The sequence below is a fragment of the Centroberyx affinis genome, unplaced genomic scaffold (genome assembly GCF_046629955.1).
Source record: "Centroberyx affinis isolate AG114_WGS23_722 - 3 ecotype Tasmania unplaced genomic scaffold, CSIRO-AGI_Caff_v1 ptg003475l_1, whole genome shotgun sequence".
NCBI classification, from domain to species: domain Eukaryota; kingdom Metazoa; phylum Chordata; class Actinopteri; order Beryciformes; family Berycidae; genus Centroberyx; species Centroberyx affinis.
The window spans coordinates 232,232-257,773 of record NW_027281435.1 but is presented as its reverse complement, the minus strand read 5'-3'; the positions used below and the strand labels follow the sequence as shown (position 1 = coordinate 257,773).

At 42.5% G+C, this 25,542-nt stretch overlaps 1 protein-coding gene across 1 annotated transcript; it reads left to right on the top strand.

The window, feature by feature from the left end:
• The first annotated feature begins 1,061 nt into the window (after positions 1-1,061).
• Positions 1,062-21,463, top strand: brwd3 (bromodomain and WD repeat domain containing 3). Its single transcript, XM_071539592.1, has 40 exons — positions 1,062-1,199; positions 1,361-1,419; positions 1,525-1,554; positions 1,746-1,805; positions 2,751-2,901; positions 3,105-3,203; positions 3,314-3,474; positions 3,906-4,127; positions 4,895-4,995; positions 5,118-5,188; positions 5,414-5,514; positions 5,614-5,654; positions 5,759-5,863; positions 6,029-6,179; positions 6,289-6,423; positions 6,526-6,654; positions 6,783-7,008; positions 7,134-7,274; positions 8,082-8,256; positions 8,491-8,584; positions 8,711-8,884; positions 10,511-10,584; positions 10,688-10,886; positions 11,089-11,199; positions 11,389-11,496; positions 13,274-13,398; positions 13,542-13,624; positions 13,818-13,929; positions 14,121-14,182; positions 14,921-15,076; positions 15,178-15,298; positions 15,436-15,561; positions 15,676-15,745; positions 15,840-15,893; positions 16,105-16,248; positions 16,433-16,585; positions 16,698-16,867; positions 17,352-17,440; positions 17,559-17,696; positions 18,249-21,463. Exons 1-40 carry the CDS (start codon positions 1,166-1,168, stop codon positions 19,067-19,069), a joined length of 5,376 nt encoding a protein of 1,791 aa, XP_071395693.1. The 5' UTR covers positions 1,062-1,165; the 3' UTR covers positions 19,070-21,463.
• Positions 21,464-25,542: the final 4,079 nt, after the last annotated feature.

Below are 25,542 nucleotides of genomic sequence, written 5' to 3'. Positions count from 1 at the left end.
TAATTTATCTTACTGGGTTTATTATTGTTTTATGGTGTGTAGAGCACTTCTGTTTTGAAAGGTGTAGCACAAGTACAGATTTAAGTTTCTTATTAATATTATCTATAGTGTTATAGTGCTTTACTGGGATGGGGTTGTGTATTACATAATTTTGTTTTGTGATTGATTAGTTAGATCTAGGTAAGCTTGTTCTCTGTAAAGCCCTTTGAGACATGCTTGTGATGAACCGCTATAAATAAACTTTACTTGTGTATCTTGATGTAAAGTTTGGTGTAAGAAAGCTTGGTGCGATAACAACTGGTCACTTTCATTAAGCAATTAACCAACTAAAACCAGAATGTGGCTGCTTTGAACCATATCTGAGATTTGTTAAAGTATATGCATTCTTGTGTGCTATTTCAACACATCAGTGTTTCCAATTCAGGTCAAAACATATTTTTGTTACTTTTCCAACATGTGTTAATAACAATAGCTGCTGTACAAATGTTGGTTATTAACATGGGTCGTCTTGAAAATGAACACTAATGTATGTTGTCCCAAACATTGAAAATGAATGTTGAAAATTATACATTTTTAAACATGTTTGTTATTCCAAATGAAGACCTGTGAGGTTAAAAGTAAGGTTTGTAGATCACAGACCATGACAAAACAGCTTTATCTGTAATTGTATTTACATCTAAGTCTGATTTCAAAAATATTCAATACCACCCAAATCAAAAACTTGAGGAAAATATTTAAATGTTCCTCGTAGAACTACCGTAACTTTGTATTTTACAATAACATGGCAAGATCCAATTAATCTGATCCATACAACATGATAATAGGAGATCCAGTATGTTCAGTCCCCATCCTCCTCTCTGGGAGAGGGTCCTCTTCAAATCATGAGGCTTCTTTCAGCTAAACCCACTGGCATTTACAACTTTGTAGAGGTCGTTAAGGTTCATCTCCCTGGTGGTAAACTCGGAAATGTACGAGTTCACCACCTTACAACATCGCCATTGATTCACTGGGGGGCGCTAACACAAAGCACCAGGTGGTCAGGGACAACTTGAGAAAGGAGGAGGCCATTCACTAGCCTGTTAGCTAAACAGACCTAGCTACCGTTAGCTAGCCGGCTAACGCGCAAGCTAAAACATCAGTTTGTCTTAATGTCGCCGCTCTTATAATGGCAAAAGAACAGTGTTCACAAACCGAAGCTGGTGAGTGCCGAGCATCCCTTTCCTTTACGACTAAACATTGTGTATTTATGTAGTTTGCGGTTGTATATGAGCTAGCGAGCTAACCAATGCAAGCCAATGCTAGCTAGCATGGCCGAATAGTAACGTTAGTACCTAGCTAACACACCTCTTTCTCATTTCAGAACTGTATTACCTCATTGCCAGATTTCTGCAGTCTGGACCTTGTAAAAAATCAGCACAGGTAACACAAGCAATGACAGAATATTAAATTACATCGGTCAACGTTATAAATTGTCTGAATAAGTAGCTGGTGCTAACAACTAACGTTAAGACTGTCTGTTCTCAGATTCTAGTTGAAGAACTGGAGGAGTATGAGGTAGGTTATGATGCTCTCTATCTCGCCGTTTCTGTGTTTATTCTCATGTGTGGTTTCCGTAGTATTGCCTGGCCGCTTTTTGGCCACTTTGTGTTGTTTGGCTCGGGCTGGGAGCGTGTTACCGAGCGGGGGGAAACAGCTGAGCCGCTCGTAGTTTTGTATCATTTCTAACAGCGTGTCTCTTAACTTAGTTGATTCCTCAACGATGGAGTTGGGACGGGGAGAAATACAAACGGACCTTCCAAGACTGGGTGAGTGTAAATTGACATAATTAACTTTTTATCAAACGAAGCATGTAAGTTTTATTTAATCGATATTTTTTTGGAAAGCGGGTGTCGACTGTTTTGGAATTCAATGGATTATGCTGATTTCCACGGGTCAGTCGTGTATCGATACTTATTAGTAGTCATTTAATCATTTATATCAGTATAGGCCTATTGATAAATAACTATCCAGGCTTAGCTATTGTGTCGTGTAGCGGGAGGCGGGGATAAACGAGGGCAAGTAGTGATAGGCTGATCAAGGCCGCGGGAACTGTCGATCTTCCTGTTGAGCCAATGAAATCACTGTTTCCTTTCGAGCGATCCGGAAGAATTGTGAGAGGCGCTTCTGATTGGCTGTGAGCCCCTCTCTCGCTCTCTCTCTCTCTTTCTCTTTCTCTTTCTCTCTTTCTCTCTCTATCTCCCTCTCTCTGCCCCCCCCCCCCCGCCGGAATGTTTTATTAACTATACTATGAAATCACTCTGCTACATTTTCACATAGTCTAATTTGCAGATAACAAATGTAGATATCAGCAATACACAGGAATAAGAAACATAAATCAACCACGATAAAGCATCAGGGAGTTCAATAATATACAACCATTTTGAAATTGATAGTTTTACACTTTTTTATTAGTAGAGTTCGGACGTAGTAATTGTTTGGACTGTTTTCACAAATGTGTAGTTTTTTGTTAGAGACAAACACATTTGCTAAGATAATGATTTAATTGATCACAAAAAAAATCGAAATGGTGGAATTTTTCAATACACTGTTTAGTTAATAAATGGGGCTTTTAAATGATTGCTGTGATGTCTATATTTGGAACTGCTTCTTCTCACCTTTTTTATGAAAATGTAACAGTGAAGTAATGATGCTTGGGTGTTACATGCTGTGAGTAAAGTGACGTATTAACTATTTTTCTGTTACCTCTGTAGGTGATTGTGAACCAGCACATTCCTGCAGACTATCTGCTGCGTGTTTGTCAGCGGATCGGTCCGCTTATAGAGAAGGAGATCCCACCTAGTGTCCCGGGAGTCCACACCCTCCTGGGGCTGGGGAGACAGTCCTTGCTCCGAAGCACCAAAAGTGAGCCTTCCCTTTCTTAAAGTTATTTTCTCTGTGTATTATGTGGGAAATGTACATACTAATACTGTTGGTGTTCTACATTTTGTATGTTTATGTGGTTTGTTGGCAACAGAAAAACTGTACCTGCAGTAACTGTAGTTATTAATATTTATTTCCAAAAAATCAGTCATAATGTTTCTTAACCCGCCACCTTTGCACCGTAGGTTGTAGCCACAAAGTATGCAGTGGTTCAGCAGTCGCTGCGCTCCACCGAGGGCGTCCACCAGAACCTCCAGTCAGCCTCGGGAACCCTCCCAGTGTCGGTGTGTGAAACTTGTTTTAATTTAAAGTCCAGTTATAGGGACAAAAGTACACAGACCTATGAAGCAGTCTCTTTTCTCTACTAACTGTCCTCTTGTGTTTTTATATCAAGTGTCCATCATGGGCGCTCGCCAGGCCACAGGCACCGCCCGGTTCGGCCAGGTCCTGCCGTCTTCCACCTACCAACACATGAAGATACACAAACGTATCCTTGGCCACCTCTCCTCAGTCTACTGTGTAGCCTTTGACCGCACCGGCCGGCGGATATTTACGGTGAGTGATGATTTCTGCGTCGGTAATTTATGTGTCTAAATAGCTTTCCGTCCAACTGTCATGCCAATTTTCGGCGAACATTTGAAATGTTGTAAGCAATAAGATGCATATTAGTTGTCTTTCCATCAGCAGTGTTAAAGTGAATAAATAGACTTCCTGGATGTTGGACATACAGTAGCTGTATTGGAAAACACATCCATGAGAAAAATTAGTTGGTTCAGAATCTATTTGACGGATATGTTTCCATCGCTATTTAAACATAGCAAGGGAATGATATTAATTTACAATACTAAGGAAATTTTATTGAAATCTGATGGTTCTGCTCAGCCTTTATAACTCAGTACTTCATGGTGAAGTAAAGGTTAAATAAATAAACACTTGGATGGAAACCCAGCTACTGTCTCATGTGTCTGTGTCTAATGTCTCAAAAGGGTTCTGATGACTGCCTGGTGAAAATCTGGGCAACGGATGACGGCCGGCTCCTGTCCACGCTGCGCGGCCACGCGGCGGAGATCTCCGACATGGCCGTCAACCACGAGAACACCCTCCTCGCCTCAGCCAGCTGTGACAAGGTCATCAGGCTGTGGTGCCTGCGTACCTGCGCCCCCGTCACTGTTCTGCAGGGCCATGCCGCCTCCATCACCTCCATACAGGTGAGATTGAATCCCTGAAACATTAACATGTGAAATGAAATGGATTTAGCTATGATAGTTTCTCTGCAAGAGCTCAGCTCAGGATGTGAGACAGCCCAAACTCTTCCAATACAGACTAATCTGACTAATAGCAAATCTGTATTTGTCATAAGGGGGATATCAGGGACACTAGGGCTGGGCGATATGGACCAAAAATCATATCTCTGTATTTTTAGACTGAATGGTGATACACGATATATATCTCAGTATTTTCTACGAAGTGGGCTAAATGTTCAGTTGTAAGTAGGGCTGGGCGATATGGACAAAATCAAATATCACAATATTTTTGACCAAATACCTCGATATTGATATTGTGACAATATTGTAGGGATGACTATTGGTGCTTTCACAAAATATTTACACAATGAGATTTTTGATAAATAATCATCAGTAATGTGGATACAATGACTAAGTGGGTAAAGGCAAATAATAGAACAGCTAGAACAGTCTGGTAAGTTCAGAAAATGACATCACTTTACTGTAATGCAGCCTTTAAAACCAGGAAAAGACAACACATCACGATATTACGATATCCAAAATCTAAGACGATATCTAGTCTCGTATCACGATATCGATATACTGCCCAGCCCTAAGGGACACATATTGTGCATTCAGTCCCTTTCTTTAAAGAACTACTCTCCTGAAGTGCTGTTACAGTACGGACAAGGGAGACTGTCAAGAGAGGCTAACCCATGAGTAACCCACATAAACTCCTCCTCTTCTTGCAGTTTTGTCCCGCAGTTAAAGGGACGCGGCGGTACCTGGCCTCCACAGGCGCAGACGGTATGGTGTGCTTCTGGCAGTGGCACTCACTCAGCATGAAATTCAAGTAAGTATTCAAGGCCTCTGTTGTAGCCTGATTTTTTGCTCTACCATTTGTTCTACTGAAGTTGTGTGTTGTGTTTTTAAAAAAAAATAATTATAGCATTTATGTTTCTCCTCTTCCCTCAGTGATCAGCCAGTCAAGTTCATTGAGCGGTCACGCCCAGGTGTACAGGTCTCCACTTCCTCCTTCAGTAGTGGTAGGTGGCCCCACTTTGCTACACAGCATTTCCCTGCCAGATAACATTTCATTGCCCAGATATACTTCTCCTGACAGACACTCATCCTGAATTTGCATTTATCTTGCTTCATCATTCTCTCTGAAACCACCCTCCTGGATATACTCTTAAGTGTCTCCAAAGTAGAGAGAGAGAGAGAGAGAGAGAGTAGAGAGCTGAATGTTGTTTTATGTTCACTGTTAACAGGTGGTATGTTCCTGGCTACTGGCGGCACGGATCATGTGATCAGGGTCTACTACCTTGGTGCTGAAACTCCCATGAAGCTCTCTGAGATGGATGCTCATGGGGTACGGAACGCAGTATCTGCATAATACTTGTGCCACTCAGTTAACACCACCTTAAAAACTCCCTCTATACTTAATGTATGCCTTTTTCTCTGTTTCTAGGATAAAGTTGTAGTAGTCCAGTTTTGCAATAACAGTGACAGGTGAGTTTGTGTATTGATATCTGTATAGATGTCAAACTGCTTGTTGTTTTGTGGCCTCAGGGCCTCTAACAGATGTGCGTGTGTGTGTGTGTTTGTGTGTCCAGCCTAAGGTTTGTGAGTGGCAGCCGCGACGGCACGGCCAGGATCTGGCATTACCAGCAACAGGAGTGGAAGAGCATCACTTTAGACATGGCTGCCAGACTGCCTGGGTAAGAGAGCTTAAATATACACAGAGCCCCACTTTAATTTACCTTCATTTATTTTTAAATTAGGCCTCCCATCAGTACCTGTTGTTAAGTACTGTGGTCCCGTTGACTCTCTCCTTAGTGGTAAATTGCCTAGTGTGTAGTGTCTGATGGGAAGTTTCCCTCCAGGAGTTCTGCTGTCAACGGGGACGATAAAACCAAGCTGGTGGTGACCATGGTGGCCTGGGACCGCGGAGACCGCACCGTCCTCACTGCGGTTTCCAACTACCTGCTCAAAGTGTGGAACTCTACTACCGGACAGCTGCTGCATGTTTTATCTGTGAGTTGAAGAAGAAGGTTGATCTACTGTGCAATCCCTTTGGATCAAAAAACTCCCGGCATTTTTCACAAACTGACTGTCCTGGATGTTTGGTCTCTTCCTGTTCAAGGGTCACGACGATGAGGTCTTTGTGCTGGAGGCTCACCCATTTGACTCCCGCATCATGCTTTCTGCCGGCCACGATGGCAACATTTACATCTGGGATCTGACCAAGGGTGCTAAGATCCGCAACTTCTTTAACATGGTAAGAGACCTACAGTGAGAATTACCTACCGATTGAGTTACCTTTTAATATTTTATCTACTATAGCTAGAGTTCATATTTAAATTTATGGGTTTCTTTTCAGATCGAAGGGCAAGGCCACGGTGCTATTTTTGACTGCAAGTTCTCAGCTGATGGGCAGCACTTTGCCTGCACTGACTCTCACGGCCATTTGCTCATCTTTGGCTTCGGCTGTAGCAGACCCTATGAGAAGGTAACTACACTCCCCAGCTTAAACAATCAGGGTTGGAAGCAAAGAGAGGATTTCCCTACAGGAATCAATAAAGTATCGCGTTATCATTATCACATTATCGACACAAATGTACTCTTAATCCCCTCCAGATTCCTGACCAGATGTTCTTCCACACGGACTACCGGCCTCTTATCCGTGACTCTAACAACTACGTCCTGGATGAGCAGACACAGCAGGCCCCGCACCTCATGCCTCCACCCTTCCTGGTGGATGTGGATGGGAATCCCCACCCGCCTCACTTCCAGCGACTGGTGCCAGGAAGGGAGAACTGCAAGGAGGAGCAGCTCGTACCCCAGCTGGGCTACATGGCAAACAGTAAAACCTGCTCACCCATCATTGATGCCATTCAGCAAGCATGCCAACCTTAACTGGCACGGTTGTAACTTGGTAAATATTATTGACACAGGGCTTGACGCAAGATCTGCTTGTTTGTTACTTAGGTGATGGAGAGGTGGTTGAGCAGGTACTTGGCCAACAAACGGCAGAAAACGGAGAAAGCCTATTGGACAATCTCATCAGACAGTTACAGAACGAGCAGGATGAGCAGCAGGACGTAGAAGAACAGCCCGAGGAGGCAGGAGGTCTGTTTTTCTGCCCCTCAAGGCAATACATGCAAACCATTTGTTGACCTGTCTGCAAGTGAAGCTATTCTGATGACGTCGGTGCATTCTGAGAGGATTCCTTGGGCTTCTTTACCTGCATCATCTAAGCAAACACTATGGGTCTTTTTCAATTTTGCTGTCTCAATGCTACTGGCCATTGAGACAGCAAAATTGAAAAACATCCATAGTGTTTGCTTAGATGATCTGATGATCGTTTTTTTATTTTGCTGTCTCAATGCTACCGGGCATCACAGCAAAACTGAAAAACACCCATAGTGTTTACTTAGATGATGCAGGTACAAGTAGCCCAAGGAAACCTCTCAAAATGCACCAAAGTTGCAATGTTTTTCTTGTTTTTAGTGATAGTTTACAGCATTAAACAGAATCACAAATTACAGCAGTCAGACATACAGCAGCAGTATAAAGACAATCGCAATACTATGCAAACAATATGACAATACACATAAGGAAAGGCACCCTTTGCAAAAAGGGGAAGGGGGGAGGTGAGAGATGTTGGCCTGGTTGCCTGGGGAGATACACACGATACCCAGTCACAACCAATCTTTGCTCATTATGGCAGATTAAATGTGCTATATTTTGATATTGATATTTGATATTTTTGGTGCAGATTCTTTATTGAAAAATTAACACATTCAGTGGATACTAGAGGAATTTTGATTTTTAAGTCTGAGTCCATCGCTAGAAACATGTATACCATATTTCCAGGTTTCCTTATCACCAACCATAAAATATACACATAGCAAACTAATGTCTCCTTATTTTTAGCTGATGATGCAGCTGAGTTGGTGCCATCATCCCCTGTTCCACGAAGGAGTGGGCAGGTGGAGGGCGTGTGGCAGATGCAGCATAATGCCCTCCGTAGTCAAGTGGCCACCGAGAGGGACCTGCTGGCCTGGAGCCGCAGAGTGGTGATCAACGAGGTGCCACACGGGATGTTCAGGTGAGGCAGCCTGATAGAATTTCATTAGGCTAACAGGGACTTGGGCAGATGAGTTTTATGACTCAAAACGGTTCCGTTTGTGTCTTCAGTGTATGTTCCGGATACAGGGAACATTTATCAATGCAGGTCTGGGGGGGAGGGGAGTCATAGCCTACTCAGACAGCCATGTTTATCAGAAGAGTACATGCATGCTGTGCCTCTGTTTATGATGTGAATGATTATTTTTTTACCCAGGGTAATGGAGGAATGCAGACGAGCCAAAGGTGAGGTGGAATGTTCCCTGTACAACGCAGAGAGGAGGAAGAAACCAGCATCCAGCACACCCAAGGTTCTCGCGATCTTCACACTGTTCTTCAGTTCACAATTGTCTTCACAAATCATAAGAAATGCGCTGTCATTGTCAACCAATTCCTGCTTTACTCATGCTTTACCCTCCCCTCTCCACTGAATGTAGAGCGATCCGATGACTCCACGCATGCGCTCTCTACGGCCGTCCAACAAGAAGCAGCAGCGGCGCCATGCCTACCAGACCCGCTCGGCTCAAGTCCGCCGGCTTGGGAGCAGGACTAGAAATTCCAGCAGCCGGCGCAGCTCTGACAGCCGCATAGACTCCGACAGTGATGGAGATGTAAGTCCTGCACAAATTGTCACCCCCCTGTGCTATAAAGCTAGTCAGTAGTCAGGGACTACTGACTAACTTACATCTGCAAATGCGTGTAATATGATTTCAAGATTGTAATAGGCATTGAGAGCTTGGACAATAGATCTAACTATGTAGCATTACATTTGGCGAGAACAGAGGCCATACTCCTCCGGCAATGTGCCAAACTATTATGGACACGATTCAGACTGCATAAAGTTTGTCCTTGGTAACATGTCATTGGCATAGTGGAAAATCGGGCCGAGGACTTTTCTGTTTTTTCATGTCTTTCTGCTGAGGCATTGCCTTTAAATTTGTGTGCCTTAATTCGGTTTTGGTTAGGACAAGGGCACCCCGTTTGCGCATGAGTTGAAATAGGTTTTGTATCTTGAAATGAGTTTCTTAATGACAACTGCTTTCTACTCAACTCACCAAGAAGCCACTCTCCAATTGCAGTACTCATTGCATTAAAACTTTGGGCAAACATGTTATATCCATTTCTGTATCACATACAGTTTGAATGTTCATGTAATTTTATTATTGTGCATTTGGCGCCCTGATGGTCTCATGCATACAATCAATGGCATTGATAATGTTTGGAAAACCTGCAACACAATGGAAACAATGGAAACGATGGAAACTTGGTCATGCATCAGGATGTAAATATTGTTTGGTGCATCTTTGCCATGAAGAGCTGCGCTAGACAGCAGGAGACAGAGATCTGAGCCGTTCCCACATCTGCCAGACACTCTGTCCAGCTGATGCAGCACCTGTCGCCAGAATGAAAAGGGCACAAGTTACCCAGTGTAACACTGGAGGGATGTTAAGGCTGTGTGATCTGGCTCTGCAAATCATCTTCAAACAAAGGCACACCTCAGTGATCCAAGCCGTACCCATGCACGAACGCTGGATGCACAGGACGTCAGTTAACCACAGCACATTTATGACGTCTTTGCACCTTCTGCCCCCGGTTATGCTGTCTCTTTTAATGATTCTTTAAAAATTCAACCAACTTGTGTGTGAGATGAGTGTGGTGAGGCAAGGGAGCAGACGGTCCATGCGTAAAAGCACATTCAAAGCATTCAATGATTTAGTGGTCTGACATGATTTATTTTTAGAAACTTGTTTTTGCTAAATTAATATTCATTTTAATGTTACTGATTATTAATTCAAGTTTTGTGACTTAACTCATATCTTATTTGTTTTTGTTTGTCAAGAAAGGCGCGTATCAGTGGACTAGTCGGAGTCAGAATCCAATTATTTTATTTTATTTATTTATTTATTTTCTCATTTTGGCCGGTATGAAAAAAAGGTTAGCTAATTATTGATGCTAATTACGAATCACTCTCTCATAATTGACAGATATTGTTGAATGAGTCTTTTTCCTCAGTTACTAGGTCAAAAATAATCAACCTAAAAGTAAATGACAGATTTATTTAATAATTACATTTTCTTGAAAAATGTCTTTCCAAGCCAAAGAAACTGCTTTGGTTTCAGATGTTTTCTTTTTAAAAATTTGTTTCACATCGCATTATACTAAGTAACTTTTTAGAGCACCATCAGACTACCATCATTCATAACAATGACTGGTGCTTTCTGTGGGTTTGTCCACAGGCAGCAGAACAGGTGGAGCCCAGCGACGCTTCCTCTGACGACGAAGCACGGTGGCAGAGCGACAGCAGCTCCAGGTAAATATCTTTTGACTGAGAGGCGTTCTCTAGATGCACTTAGTGTGTATGTATATGTGTGTATGTATTATATCACCTACCGACACTTCTGTTCCCCTCTCAGCGACTCTTCCAGTGAGTATTCTGATTGGACAGCCGATGCGGGCATCAACCTCCAGCCCCCGAAGCGAACGACCAGGAGGCAGGTGCAGCCTCCGGGTTACAGCAGCTCCGAGGAGGAGGAAGGTGATGCGGACGCCCAGGGAGAGGAGGCCAAGAGGAGGGACCGAGAGAAGCGGAAGAAGCCCAAGCAGACCAAACAGGTGAGCTAACATGATGTGCAGCTCCTGTATTGAGGCTGAGAATATTACGTTTTCTGTGTGGTAAACATTGGTTGTGCTCCAGGTTTTGATTTTGATTACTGTCCAGCAGCATTGTGCTCACTGTAGTCAGATCGTGCAGTAAAGGATAAATTCTGTTTCTTTCCCTTTGTTGATTGTTCCAACAACTTGTGTCTATCCTCAGAAACCCACCTCCTCTCTTGCTGGAGTCGATGCGGAGGAGTGGCTGCCCCCATCGTGGATAATGGAGACCATCCCACGCCGCTCTCCTTTCGTTCCACAAATGGGAGATGAGGTAAGGAGCGTCACTGCCTCACCTAACAGAAAAGACATTTTCAGCCAGTCAGTGACATTCAGCTCTCTGGTGTCTCCTTGTCTCTCTTGGTTTTTCAGCATCTAATTTAAATGGGAGATCCAGTTGTTTTTGTGCATCTAAAATGTTATGGCATTATATTCTGATGCTGATTCCCCTGTCTTCCTCCAGCTCATCTACTTCCGACAGGGCCACCAGGCCTACGTCAGGGCCGTCCGCAGGGCCAAGGCCTACAGCGTCAACCCTCAGAAACAGCCGTGGAACAGGCTCAACCTCAGGGTGAGGCACACTGGCATTTTAAAGAGTCTTTTTGCGCCTGGTTTGAGCTTCTCTCCACTGACTGTGCGATTTTTTAAAAATGCTAGAAAGTGGGCGTGAAGAGTGGGGAAGAGAATTGGGGTGGTAAACATTTTTTTTTTTTACCAAAAGACATACTGTATCTTAGGACAATTGTCCTTGAACACGACTGCATCTCCAACTGAACGCCGGCTGCTCATTTTAACCACTGGAGGGCGAACTGAGCCAAGTTTAGTGAGATAAATACGGGGCCAGCACATACACTCACTGAGCACTTTATTAGGAACACCTGTACACCTTCATATTCATGCAATTATCCAATCAGACAATCATGTGGCAGCAGTGCAATGCATAGGATCATGCAGATACAGGTCAGCAGCTTCAGTTAATGTTCACATCAAACATCAGAATGGGGAAAAAATGTGATCTCAGTGACTTTGACCGTGGCATGGTTGCTGGTGCCAGACGGCTGGTTTGAGTATTTCTGAAACTGCTGAACTCCTGGGATTTTCACGCACAACAGTCTCTAGAGTTCACACAGAATGGTGTGAAAAACAAAAAACATGCAGTGAGCGGCAGATCAGTGGACGGAAACAGCTTGTTGATTAGAGAGGTCAGAGGAGAATGGCCAGACTGGTTGGAGCTGACAGAAAGGCTTCAGTAACTCAAATAACCTCTTTACAACTGTGGTGAGCAGAAAAGCATCTCAGAATGCAGCACGTCAAACCTTGAACAATTAATCAAAATGTTATCGAAATCGCAATATGGCCTACTGCAATTTGTTAAAGGCGAAATGTGTGTCAAAATACCATTTTAAATTAAATATTATCGTGCTGCAGAGATGTCCTGGCCTACACATAATATTCTACAGACTTAAGAAAACATCTTCGTTTGGTACAGATCCCTGCACAAATCCCACCATAATCATTTTAATACATTTTTCAGTGAAAATGAGAATAATGGTGTAAAAATTATCATTCCCTCTAATATCGCAAATCATATCGCAATTGCAATATCAGTCAAAGTAATCGCAATTAGATATTTTTTCAAAATCGTTCAGCCCTACTTGAGGTGGATGCCACTTTGGTAGCCGGTTGACACTGAGCTGAAAGTTGATACCTACTCAGTATTAGTATGGTGTTCCTAATAAAGTGCTCGGTGAGTGTAAGTGCTCAAATGTGAAGAATGACCGTTATTGTTGTATTTCATAACTACATAGTCCAACTAAATACCAGTTTACCACTAAAGAAAAAAGTGTTTTAGTGTGGAATTTGTTCTTAAAGGGAAATTACATGTACAACCGTGAGGGGAGTGAAGAAAGCCAAAGGGTTCCCAATATACAGTAGATGTAACGATACTTTCAGCTATTGGTTCGGTTCGACATGATACTGGGTTCATAGATCGATATTATCAGCACAGCAGTATTTTGAGCAACATATGAATGAAGACATGACTTAAAAAAACCTTTTTTTTATTGCGAACCATAAACAGTGCAATTCCAGATTTCTGTAAGACTTTTAAGACCCTTTTAGTACCCTTTCAAATAAGATTTAAGACCCATTTCACCCCAAATAAGCTTGAAGAGTAAAAAGGCAGCATTGATTTACTGCAAGTTATCTTGAATAGTTTCCTCTTTGTATTATTTTTCATGGGCAATTACTTAAGATTCTTACTTTTATTTTCCTTTTTGAGAAGCTTTAAATTCCATCCTCTTCATTCATCCTCATCATGCCTCTGTGTATTGTTTCTTCCCCCTCAGGACCAGGAGTCAGTGAAGGTGGTTGGAATTAAGTATGAGGTGGGACCTCCCACCCTCTGCTGCCTAAAACTGGCCTTCTTGGACCCAATCTCAGGGAAGATGACCAATGAGTCTTTCTCCTTAAAGTGAGCATTTCTTTATGTATTTATTGGTTTTATTTATTGGTGATTTTCAGCCTGGATAATGAATGACTGAAATATCCTGCTCATCTTTTTCTACATGTATGTACATGCATATTTCACTACTTTTCCATTCCCACTCTCCCTAGGTACCATGACATGCCCGATGTCATAGACTTCCTGGTACTACAGCAGTTTTACAATGAGGCAAAAGAGCACAACTGGCAGCCAGGTTAGTCGATCCACAGCTTCCACCATTACATCTGATGAGGTCTAGTCTCGCTATTGCTTTTTCTTTTTTTTAGAAATTATGGGGTTACGCTTCCAAATCTGTTCATTGTGTCCTTCAAAATGTGTCCACAAAAGTTAAGTGATTCATGACTCCTATGTTGCGTCCTAACCCGACCCCACATCACCTCCTCCAGGTATGAGGTTCCGCAGCATCATTGACGACGCCTGGTGGTTCGGCTCTGTGGAGGACCAGCAGCCTCTGCAGCCAGAGTATCCAGACAGCCTGTTTCAGTGCTATGCAGTGAAGTAGGTCACTCTGTCCCTTCTAACATAATCTATCTTCAATACTCTCTGTTTGCTCTCAAGATCATATTCTTCGCTGCTGCAATGACCCGATGTCCCCATTCTTGGAAATTCGATCTAACAAGCTTATGTAATCTATTACACAGTTTGGTTGAATAACTTTGTAATGTTGAGTTGCAATGTTTGCTCGCCAGGTGGGATAATGGTGAGAGGGAGAAGATGAGTCCCTGGGACATGGAGCCTATTTCTGAGGAAGGTCAGTAGTACTAATATGAGAATTCCCCTGATAATAAACCATGCAGTTATGTTTTATATATATTTACTAGATATATATGGCAGATTATGTGCAAAATGTCCAGGATTTTACAAACTTCTGAGCATGACCATATACTTGGAAACACCACAGATGAACATACACGGTTAATATACCCTTTCCATTGAAATAGATGGTCTATATAACCATATTCAAACGTGGTTCAAATGTTATACATTTCAACTAATCAAGTTTATCCAAACCATCATTAAAGTCAATTTACAAGCTTGGTCTTTCGAAGCTTTGGAGCTTTATATGGCCTAGAAAATGACTGGCTGCCTTTGAGTGATATTGTCGCACTTTTGCCACAATTATAAACCCAAGCAGTTCATTCAAATTCTAAAATGACCAGGCTATTAAGCTCATAAAATCTCTTCATTCTCACATTGCTAGCATTGATTGATAGTCATTTCAATGGCAGAATGATGTAAGTGAAACCAATTTGTACTTTAACAGGAAAAGAGCATTGGTAATGTTCACATTTTATCAAATTCCTATGCTTATGAAGCATACAGTTTTTCAGAAAATGTAGCATTTTCTAGGTATCTACAATATCTTGTATCAGTAAAATGCAACTGATATTGATATGGAAAATTCATAGCAGTTTCCATCTATATGTCTCTGCTGAGCAGCCAAAGAACTAATACTGATTCTCCTTCTGACACGTTGTGGCGTCATCAGCTGCGTTGCCAGAGCAGGTTGGTGACGGGGTGGAGGTGGCAGAGGAGGAGCTGAAGGCCCTGCTCTACAGTCCTCAGGAGGGGGAGTGGGGGGCTCACATACGGGATGAGGACTGTGAGAGAGTCATGCACGGCATCGATGAGCTTCTCACACTGGGTAGGCCACCAGAAAGAACGATAACAGATGTTTGTTATGGGGAAAGATAAAGCCTGAACATTATCTTTGCCATGTTTGAAATTTGCTCTGTTTGTCCACAGATGTAGCGAAGGCATTTGCCTCACCAGTAGACCTGCGGGACTACCCCCTGTACTGCACTGTGGTGGCCTACCCCACTGACCTCAGCACCATCCGCAAACGACTGGAGAACCGCTTCTACAGGTGCAGCACACTCCTTACAGCAACACCCCTACCTCATCCAAAGACACACCTTTCCTCACACTGTGAATCAGTGTACAAAACCGTGACATTGTAGAGACATTTGAGTTTCAAGTGTTTAACCTGCATCTCTCCTGCAGGCGGATCTCTGCATTAATGTGGGAGGTGCGCTACATCGAGCACAACGCCCGCAATTTCAACGAGCCGCAGAGCCCCATCGTGGCTGCCGCCAAGGTGGTGACTGACGTGCTCCTCCACTACATCGGGTAAGACCCCACTGAGTTGACAGTCAAATGAAGGGGTTACGTCTTTCCTCTTGCTGTACCTCCATAATCTTTTGTCCAACTATGTCCAATTGTTTGGCCCTCTGTTTTCTCCAGGGACCAGAGCTGCACAGACATCTTGGATCTGTATCACAAGTTGAAGTCTGAGATCAGCAGCGGAGGAGAGGTTTGTCATTGTTTCACACTCGGTTGCTTGCTTTGTCTTTGGATTATTTGATGTTGCTGCAAGTGGTAACATGGGTTTGTCTGTTACTCTGCAGGCAGAGGAGGTGGATGTGGACTCTGACACTCCAGGGACATCTACAGGACATCGGGTAAGACGGACCACAGGCCAGTGTGCCACATTAGTTCATCCCAGATAACACAGACATGAGAATTATCTGTGAGCAGCAACATCTAGCTCCAGTCTCACTGAATGAGACATTCATAGTAACTTTAGAACAGGAAATATGGCAAAAGGAAAATTTCTTTTCATGAAGGTTCATATTCAGCTATTTATTAGTATTCTCTCTCTCTCTCTGCTAGGTGTCCAGCTCTAATTCTAAGAGGCGGGGTGTGGTATTGGATGTGAAAGCGTGGCGAGGCCAGTGTCGAGAGCTGCTACGGCGAATGATGGTCTCTCCAGATTCAGAACCATTCAGACAGCCTGTGGATCTCTTTGTTTACCCTGTAAGACGATCTGATACTGATAATCACTTGCAATTGTTGCCAGAAGGCAGTTACTTATTCATATGACTTATATACACGACATTAGAAATACCTGGCATAGGTTATGAATCAAAAGCAGCCTGTTCTGAGCCTCTGAGTCATCTGTCTACTTAACATTTCGCCCCTCTACCCTGTCTGTGTTCAGGACTATCGAGACATCATCGACACTCCCATGGATCTGGGTACGGTATCAGAGACGCTGATCGCAGGGAATTACGAGAACCCTGTGGAGTTTGCCAAAGACATCCGCCTCATTTTCAGCAACTCTAAGGCATACACACCTAACAAGAAATCACAGGTAAAGCACCGGCCCTGAGATTGAGGATATAATCAAGTTAAATCTGTGACAGAAGTCCGTCCTTATGACACTATTAGTCTGTTTCATTTAGATTTTCCTGTTTTCCATCTAGATCTACACCATGACTCTCAGCCTATCAGCCTTCTTTGAAAGAAACATCATCTCCATCATCTCCGACTACAAGTCCGCCATTCAGAATCAGCGGCGGACTCGCCAGAGACTCAGCTACAGGAAGAGACTTCACAGTGGAGGCAGCTCCCCGCCCACTAGTCCACCCCCCAGGTACCAGGCCCAGTTCACATGATCAAATAATCCTTTTCATTGCAGCGCACACCAGGGTGTCTGCAGGTCCTGGAAATAGTCTTAAAATGCCTTCAATTATATGATCTAAACTCAAGGCCTTAAATAGTCTTGAATACAGTTAACTATAGAATTTTATGTCTTCAGTTCAGTTTTAGAGGTCTTAAAAATGTTGTGGTTTCTTGGTGCACCATTTTTTCTTCTGTTGAGAAATTAATTGCCTGGTCTACAGACTATATTGTGATAGATCTACAGCTGTTTTCAGTTTCTCGTTTTTTATTTTATTTATTTATTTATTTTTTCAAATATGAAATTGGTCTTATATTTCATCTAACTGGAAATTTAAAAGGTCTTAAAAAGTCTGCAAGTTTCATCAGTTTAAATTTAAGACACTCTGGCACACTGTAATGCATTTAATTCCTCTGAAAAAAACGCTTCTTTTCTCTTTCTGTTTTCATATGTCCAGCCCTAAAGGGAAGCACAAGTCAGGGAAGATGTCAAAGCCAAAAAAATCCCAGACCTCATCCAAGAAGCGTTCTCACAGGCCATATCAGGGTAAGACTGCAATATTGTGGCTTAGTGTGTTTTATGGGTCTCCGTGGCGCTCAGGGCCTCGCTGTGAATTGCCTGGCTGGTAGTGATCGCTGAGCTGTCGGTGTTGTTGTTGTTGCAGCTCCAGAAAGCAGCAGTGTAGCAGTGGACGAGGACAGCCAGCCCTCCTCCTCCTCCAGTTCAGGGACGAGCAGTGAGAGCAGGAGCCACGGGCCGAATCGGGTGACGCGCAGCCAAGCTACGCCAGTTAAGAAGTCAGGTATGACAAGCCTCACACCTTACTAAAATGTATTGATATTACCTTTCAGAAGAATGTCTCATACGCTACCATTCAAAGTTTTGGACACACCTGATTGAATGTTCTATGTTTTTCATTCGCTTAAAGCCATTTTGATCTAAAGGCTTGAAATGTTTGAAATTTGTTGATGCCTATGTATGAATTTCTGTCCAAAAGCCTTTGTCTTTCCATCAAGGCAAAGGGCAGCTACTTTAAAGAATCTAAAATATAAGATATTTTTTTGAACACTTTTTTGGTCACTACGTAATTCCATTTGTGTTATTTCATAGTTTTGATGTCTTTATTATTATTCTAAAATGTGGAAAATAGTAAAAATAAAGAAAATGCGGTGTGTCTAAACTTTTGACTGGTAGTGTATATCATAAAGCAAATCAAATTTAGTACTTTATATCTAATTTATGCCTAATTTTATAATTTCTTAAGCATTGTGTGAGTCATGACAGCAGCACAGTAGAATGTGAATGTTCCATTGCGGTGCAGAAATGAACTATTTGTTTTCTTCTGTTGCGTCAGGGCATCATCGTAACTTGCCACTGACCAATGGATCCAGACAGAGCCACCGGCAAGGCACGCTGCAATCCAATGACGAGGAGAGATCTGGATCCAACAGCTCCTCATCCGAGTCGTCCTCGTCTTCATCGTCCTCATCTTCCTCTTCCTCGTCGTCGTCCGACAGCGAGAACAGCTCTGATTCAGAGATGGAGAAGTACGTGGAAGGGGGAGATCACGACTACAGCAAAGCCCCCTGCTTATCGGGACGTCTCCTAGCCAAGGGTAAGGTCGCCGCCTCAGGGAAAAGGAGACGTAAAGGAGGAGAGGAAACACCACAGAGACCTAAAAAAGCACGAGTGCAGCTGCCGCAAGAAGAAGAGGAGGAGGAGGAGGAGGAGGAGGAAGACGAGGAGGAGGTGGAGGAGGATGAGGAGGAGGATGAAGATGAGGAGGAGGAGCAGCAACAGCAGCAGCAGCAGCAACAACCACAACAACAGCAGGATGTAGGAGACGAAGAGGAGGAGGATGAAGAGGAGGAGGAGGAGCCCGAGGAGGAGGAGGAACCGGAGGAAGAGGAGGAGGAGGACGACGAGGACTCCGGTCCGGTCCAGAGAGGCACGGCGGGGACGGCAGCCAACAGTCCGAGAAGCAAAGAGTGCAAGTCCGGGCGGGTGAACACACGCAACCAGGGCCGCAGGACAGTTCTGTACAGGGACGACTCGGAGGACGACGGCCACGGGTCGAAGGAGGACCCCCTCAACTTGGGCATGTCCCGCTCAGGACGGGTACGCCGCATGACTGAGAAAGCCCGTGTCAGCCACCTCATGGGCTGGAACCACTGACGCGTCGCTCCTCCTTTTTCAAACCTCAACGCCCTCAACTTAAAACTGGTGTCTAGACATGAGTAATACTGCAGGGATTTTTTTTGTTTTCTTTTGTTTTTATATATATATATATATATATATAAATATATATATATATGATTTCCTTTTTATCTGAGACTGCTTATGACTCTCAAACTGACAGCTGGTGCTCACGGTGTGTTGCCAAGGAATCTCCTTCCCTGGTCTACAGAGCTACTGTTCAACACGGACCCTCTCCAACTGAACCAACTCACCTCCGCCTTACCGCTCTCCGGACACGGGACTGCTCTTCTCCTCCTCGTCCTATGCTTTTCACGTCCAACACTATACACTAAAACCCTCTCTCTCTCTCTCTCCCGCCTCTCTCCAGCAACTTTCTTACTCCTGGTCACCAAAGAAAGGTTCGGAGATGCCAAAAAAAAAAAATGGTGCTCATGTTTTATTTCTCAAGGAGTGTGATGGTTCTGTTTTTTATTTTCTCAACTACAAAAAAAAAATCGCTCTACTCTCATTATGGTTGTAGTCAACTGGTTGGGTTTATACAGTATCATATAAGGTCACTGATGTCAACTTTTTTGGTATTTGCTCTATTCTCCATGACCACTAGCCTTAGTTTTCAGAGGTAAACCATATGCTCACACCATTCGTGTTCTGTTTTTCGGGACAGGCATCTGGGTTCAGTCATAGAAGCGTCGAGACCAGCATAGTTTTTTGGGACTAGCAATACTGAGTAAGCAAGGTGACTTAGGTAGTTAGATTACAGTTCCACAGTAATATCCCAACTCCCACACCCTTTATGTCGGACAACTTGACCAACAGAGGGCCAGTGAATGTTAAAATGCTCTGCCCCACTTCCCTTTGGCTGTGTGTTTTCACAGAAGCAAGGTAACTAGGACAGGTTGGCCCTTCATGTGTCATTTAGTTAGAATTGGCTGCTTTTTATAGGAACAATGTGCTGATTGTTGTTTTTTTTGTTTTTTTTGGAGGGTTAAAAAAGAGGCAACACATCATCTTTGTGTTTGTATCCCCTGACGGATCAGATCTTGGTTGCACCCATTCCTGGCTGCTTCCATGGCACTGTCTCTACCCAGCATGTTCAAAAACAAAAGGGTCCCTGGCCAACTCTCTTCCACAGAAATATTTATTTTTCCATTGTATTATACTTTCAATTACTTAAACTATTTCTTAAACAATAGTTATGAGGAAAAGGAAATATTTGCACATTATCTACTATATGTGGCAGCTGAGTAATAAAGATATTAGAGAAAGAGAAACAAAATCAACCAGACTTTTTCATGCTTTTTGTGTAAGAATGTTTGAACTGTGCCAGCACACTTTCGATTCAGTCTTGGGTTTTGTTTTGTTTGTTTTTTTTAAAGAAGATGAAGTTTGAACAAATAAGACAGGATCTAGCTGGAACCCTCCAAACAACCCATTTATAATACTAGAATTTCAAGCAAAGAGCCTCATCTGATTGGTACATGTATCCATGCTTTTATTGGGCTAATGCAAAAGGAGCGATCATGTTTCATCGGAAAACCCTTTGGTCTAGTGTGTTGTGCCATTTTTTATTTTTATTTTTTTTCTTGCTTCTGAGCATCACTGAACCAACAGATCTGTTAGCCGGGGTCAGCAATGGATAGATCAGCTGCACCACAGTTGAGGACAGTGTACAGATGTACAGAAAGGAATGATATACTAGCATCAGGTAATCTGTTTGTGTCGCACTATCACAGTGTCCAAGACTTTCTTAATCACTGATTCCTGACCAATCAGTCTGTGTTTCTGAAATCTCCCTCTGGAAATCCTTCCTGGCAAGCCGGAGCTCACTTAACGTCCAACGATGAGGTGCTTCTCTATCTCTTGTTGCACCGATAATGTTTACTTAAAGCTCGCACAGACTTGACTATTTGGTTGGTAAATGATTAGCAGTTGAGTCAGGCGATGCCGGCAAAGGAGACCCGCAAATGCTCAGTTCAGAACAGGGTGCTTAAGTTCGATCAACTTCCTCGTCGCTCAGTTGGAGTGGTCGCCTACATCAAAGAGGCGTCATAGAGTTTTATTTTTCTTTTGTGTTTTTGGCTGAGGAGTGTGGTTAGGGTCAGGGTCTCAGAGATTAACAAAAATCAATGTCTTTTGGTTGCTCTGAGAGGAAGCATTAACTGGTGTTTTGAAATTATTCTGGTTGAGTGTGAGAAGACTATGATTCATATTTTGGAAACTTTATTATTTTCATATAGTAGATGGCTCTTAGGCTTGCCTCTAAGCATCAGATTAGTTGATACAACAATAATAAGATTCTAGGTGGAATAAGCTTACGTGACTGTCTTTTTTACACAATGTTTTGATTGTATGTGTTTTTTAAATAAAGAAGTGGATTTCTCCTAAGATGGAATTCCTTGATTGTGTTTCTCTGTCGCTCAAATTCTATTTCAAAATATTTTCTTTGTCATGAAAAAATAGCTGCAAAAATATCTACATGTTTGACTCTTCTATCAGGAGGTGGCGGTGTTGGTTTGTACATTTCCCCCCAGGTATAGAATATTCTCAGTACGTCCACGTTTATTTTTACAGCATGGTTTCTGTCTGTTGAGCAAACACACACATGGGCGACCCATGAAAACACCAGTCACTCTTCCCTTCTCCCTCAAATTTCTGCAGTTTTTTAAAGCTCCTGCTCACATGAGTCATCTGTAGCTTTGCCCTCGAAGATTAGTGTTTTCCTACAGATGCACCGTAGGCCACATCTCTACAGCAGTGGGGGTACTTTGCAAAGGTTCAGTGTTAAAGAATATTGGGCTCGAACACAACATGTCTCTGCATCGGCCGTGAACCGTTGGAGCAGAGTTTGTTAAGAAGTAAACCAGACTCCAATATTGGCAACTCCCTAATCGGCCTAATACACTGAAGGCTGAGGTGAGTCAGACATGCAACAAACAAGACTGAGCTCTGACGCACCGCGCTCCACCACACCTACAAACTGCAGTGATGCTGAAGGTCCTGGGATTCAAAATGGATCAGTGGATAAAAACTGCAGCCTCCAGGTTGGATGGCATTACTTTTTTCATGCCTGTACCGCTTTGCAAAGCGAAGATGAAGGGTATGATTGCTTACAGGTGGAAGCTAAGTGGGCAAAGCAAAGTCTGCCACATCTGCATGTTAATGAATCTCTTCTGTATACTGGTACTCATGAATATTCATGAGTAGGGGACTGGGACAGATCTATATGAGCTGTGCTTGTTTTCTTCTGTCTGTTTATCAGACCAAAACATCTTGATCATAAATATGTATCAAGTGAATCTGAAAAATAATTAAAAAAAATAATTAATGAGTTTATATTTATAGACTTAAGAACTATAAACATACCTACAAACCTTTCCAAGGCTCTAGGCTGTCTAAATAATGTGCCATCTTTGTACAAAGCATCCAAATGTCAAAGAGGTCAAGCTAAGGCCGGGTGTGCATTTTTCTGCGGGAAGAGACCTTATGACCTCAAATAGCAAGATCTCTAACTTGAGAGCACTTCATTGGTTTGAAAGCGAGGTCAGCTCAGTCTACACAATGTTATAATGACTCTCCTCAGCGTTCTGGTGTTCTTACATTCCTCAGTATTCATGACCGGGAGGGACAGGCACTAATGCAACAAAGGACAATCACTGTTGGTCTTACTTTAGTCAGTGCACTCACTATGAATCGGGGGAAAAGGAAAATCAATAGCGTTCACTGATGAGTTTACACATAATGGACTTGGTCACACAGTTCCTGCATTTCTGAACCACAAACAGACCTGCCACCACTCCTCAGGCTAACAATGGCTTTAAAGGTCACATATGACTCAGTTTTCAATTATTTTGTTTTCACATCTACTCTGGCTCAGGATGAGAATAATGTTCTTCATGATGTTTTGTAAATTAATGGAGTTTAGTTGTTGGCCAACATCACCAGCTCCTCTAATTCAAATGAGATAAACCAGTTGAACGGATTTCAGTAATTGTTAAAAGAGGGGAGCCAATGAGGACCAAGTCCAGTTGTGATGTGTTAACTGGAGTAAGTCTGAAACTGTCTGGGAAAAAGAGTGGATTTTTGAAAATGTAATAACTTTGAATTTATCCATTAAAACAAAATGACATCTCAACAATGTCTTCATTAAACATCTTTGATCATATATGTTCAGAGGAAAATTTGAATTCTCTTGTGCTGCCACAAGAGAGTTTAAAGGTTTGCTCTCTGGTAAGGACTAATGATGTAAAAAGTGGAAGCTGCCATCTTATGTACACAGTCCATTTTCAGGTGTTACGATGCATTACATACACAGAGTAAAGTCCAAATGCCCAGCAGTCACATAGGCTCCTTTGTAGGGTTTGGGCAAGTCCTGCAGTCTACACAGCATGGTAACTTCATGGGATGTGGACTCAGAAAATGTCCCAGTATTCTTTGTACCTGAGAACTACAAAAACTGCTAAGAGAAGCCGAAGCTAAAAACCTTCAGTCTTATTCCGCTTTGCCAAAAACGTTGCCATGGCACCAAAAAACATACATGTGATGACTGGCAATAACAGAGAATCTAGTAAAAAAAACTGTAAGTATTCAACGTAACACCAATGGTTTGACTATGCCCCTTCTTGCAATTTATTGAAGATATCATGCATACACAATTTTACAGATCAATCTCTTGTTGCATATTACGATGCTAAGCAGTTAACATTACAAAAAAATATGAGGACGATATTCATCCTAACCTCCTGTAGACTGTGGCACTTCACCGATGCAGCTTTTATTATGACAGAAATGTTAGAAAAGAACATGATCACTTTGCAGGGAAATTCATCATCATCATCTGGGTTAAAAGGAAGACTCCAGACAAGGGGCAAATGTGCTATGTTTATTATCACAATAACAAAACAAACTGGGCAACTAGATATCATAACAGGAAAACAGGAATACTTAAATTTCTCTACTGAAACAGTTCCTTAATGACACACAATACCAAGAGTCTCAAGATAGATACAATCTTTACTAATTTAAAGCTACATCCGGCACTAACTGCACACAGTATGAAGATGTCTTCAATATTTAACCGGAGAATCACAAACATGTCAGAAACATCCTCACTAATCAATAATAGCTATGTGCATTTATATTGTGCTTCAGTCTCAGATTTAGCATGATCAGCCCACATCATAACCTGTGCTGAAATCTTTTGTTTTTTTATATTGAGTACATGTATGCATACACTATGAACAAACACACAGGGACAGAGCATCAACATATCAACTACTTGACATGTGCAGAGTTTTTGCACACAGAGGCAGGCATATCCCCACAGAGCTGACATTTACTATAACAAACAACTGTCACCACTTAATACACAGAGAAAAATCTATTTAACCTATTGAAGATGTAAATGGGCACACAGAGGGAAAATCCATTCTAAAACAGGATTCATCATGTTATGTTTTTCTTTCTTTTTTTATCTTGAGCTGTTTAGTTGACATTTGTGAACATATCGGTTCAAAAAAATCTTGGAGAAGCTCCTTTGACAAGGAACAGGAGACTTCATTTGACAGTAAGCAGAGTGAGTTCATGGGGATATGGGCACAATTTCTGGTTCATAAGGGAGTACTGTGCTAAAACAGTGTAAAATCCCAACCAAACATTCTCTAAGTCGATAAAATCTGTCATTAATTGTCAATAGAGCAGCTCTGGGTTTGGTCTGTTGATGGCATCATGGACTTGAGTCTTGGATCTCTTGTTTCTAGCTTTGGAAACTAGTTGTTTACATTCACAATTACAGAACTTATGAGATCACAGAAATACCATAGTGAATTTTGCTAATTTGTGACCTCAGTAAATGGTGCTCTATTTCTATACAATAAATACACAGGTATAGCCACGTGCCGAAATTTACTATAGAGAATGATGATTCACGATACAGCTATACAGGGTTACGACCCCTCACACACCTAAGGCTAACAGCCTTTCTCATTACTGAAACCAAATCAAGATTTTTGTTGCCAGTAGGTTTTTCATAGATAGTGCTTTTGTACATTAGATAAGTGTATCTTCTGTCTGTAGTGAATTATCACATCACAATATGCTCCTCAACACGGCAGGGAAACCAGCACAGAGCATCCGAACCCTGCCAAAGCTAAGCTGAATCTGCCATGAACAAAGTCCTTCTACTTCAATCAAATTCTCTCTCGGAGCGTGCTGAAAGTTGGCAGTTAGCTATTCTTTCCTATTCAAAAGTCTTCATCTTGAAACGGTGACTTGCTGGCCTCTAGCAAAAGCCCCTCCGCTCTGACCTCTGTCCTTCATGTCACAGGCAGGAGGGATTTCAAAGCGTTTAACGATACTGCGCCCATGGTCGCCCGTTTGTTTCAAACCTCCAAAGTGCCTCTGGTTACAGAGCACCGTACTGAATGCAGCCTCTCCCTATGGGCACGCCACAG

Bases quoted from the DNA above. Each gene is read 5' to 3' on its own strand.
- brwd3 (XM_071539592.1), top strand. From the start codon at position 1,166: ATGGCAAAAGAACAGTGTTCACAAACCGAAGCTG. The intron at 3,475-3,905 runs GTGAGTGATGAT...ATGTCTCAAAAG, and splicing joins CCGGCCGGCGGATATTTACG to GGTTCTGATGACTGCCTGGT. The intron at 5,189-5,413 runs GTAGGTGGCCCC...CACTGTTAACAG, and splicing joins CACTTCCTCCTTCAGTAGTG to GTGGTATGTTCCTGGCTACT.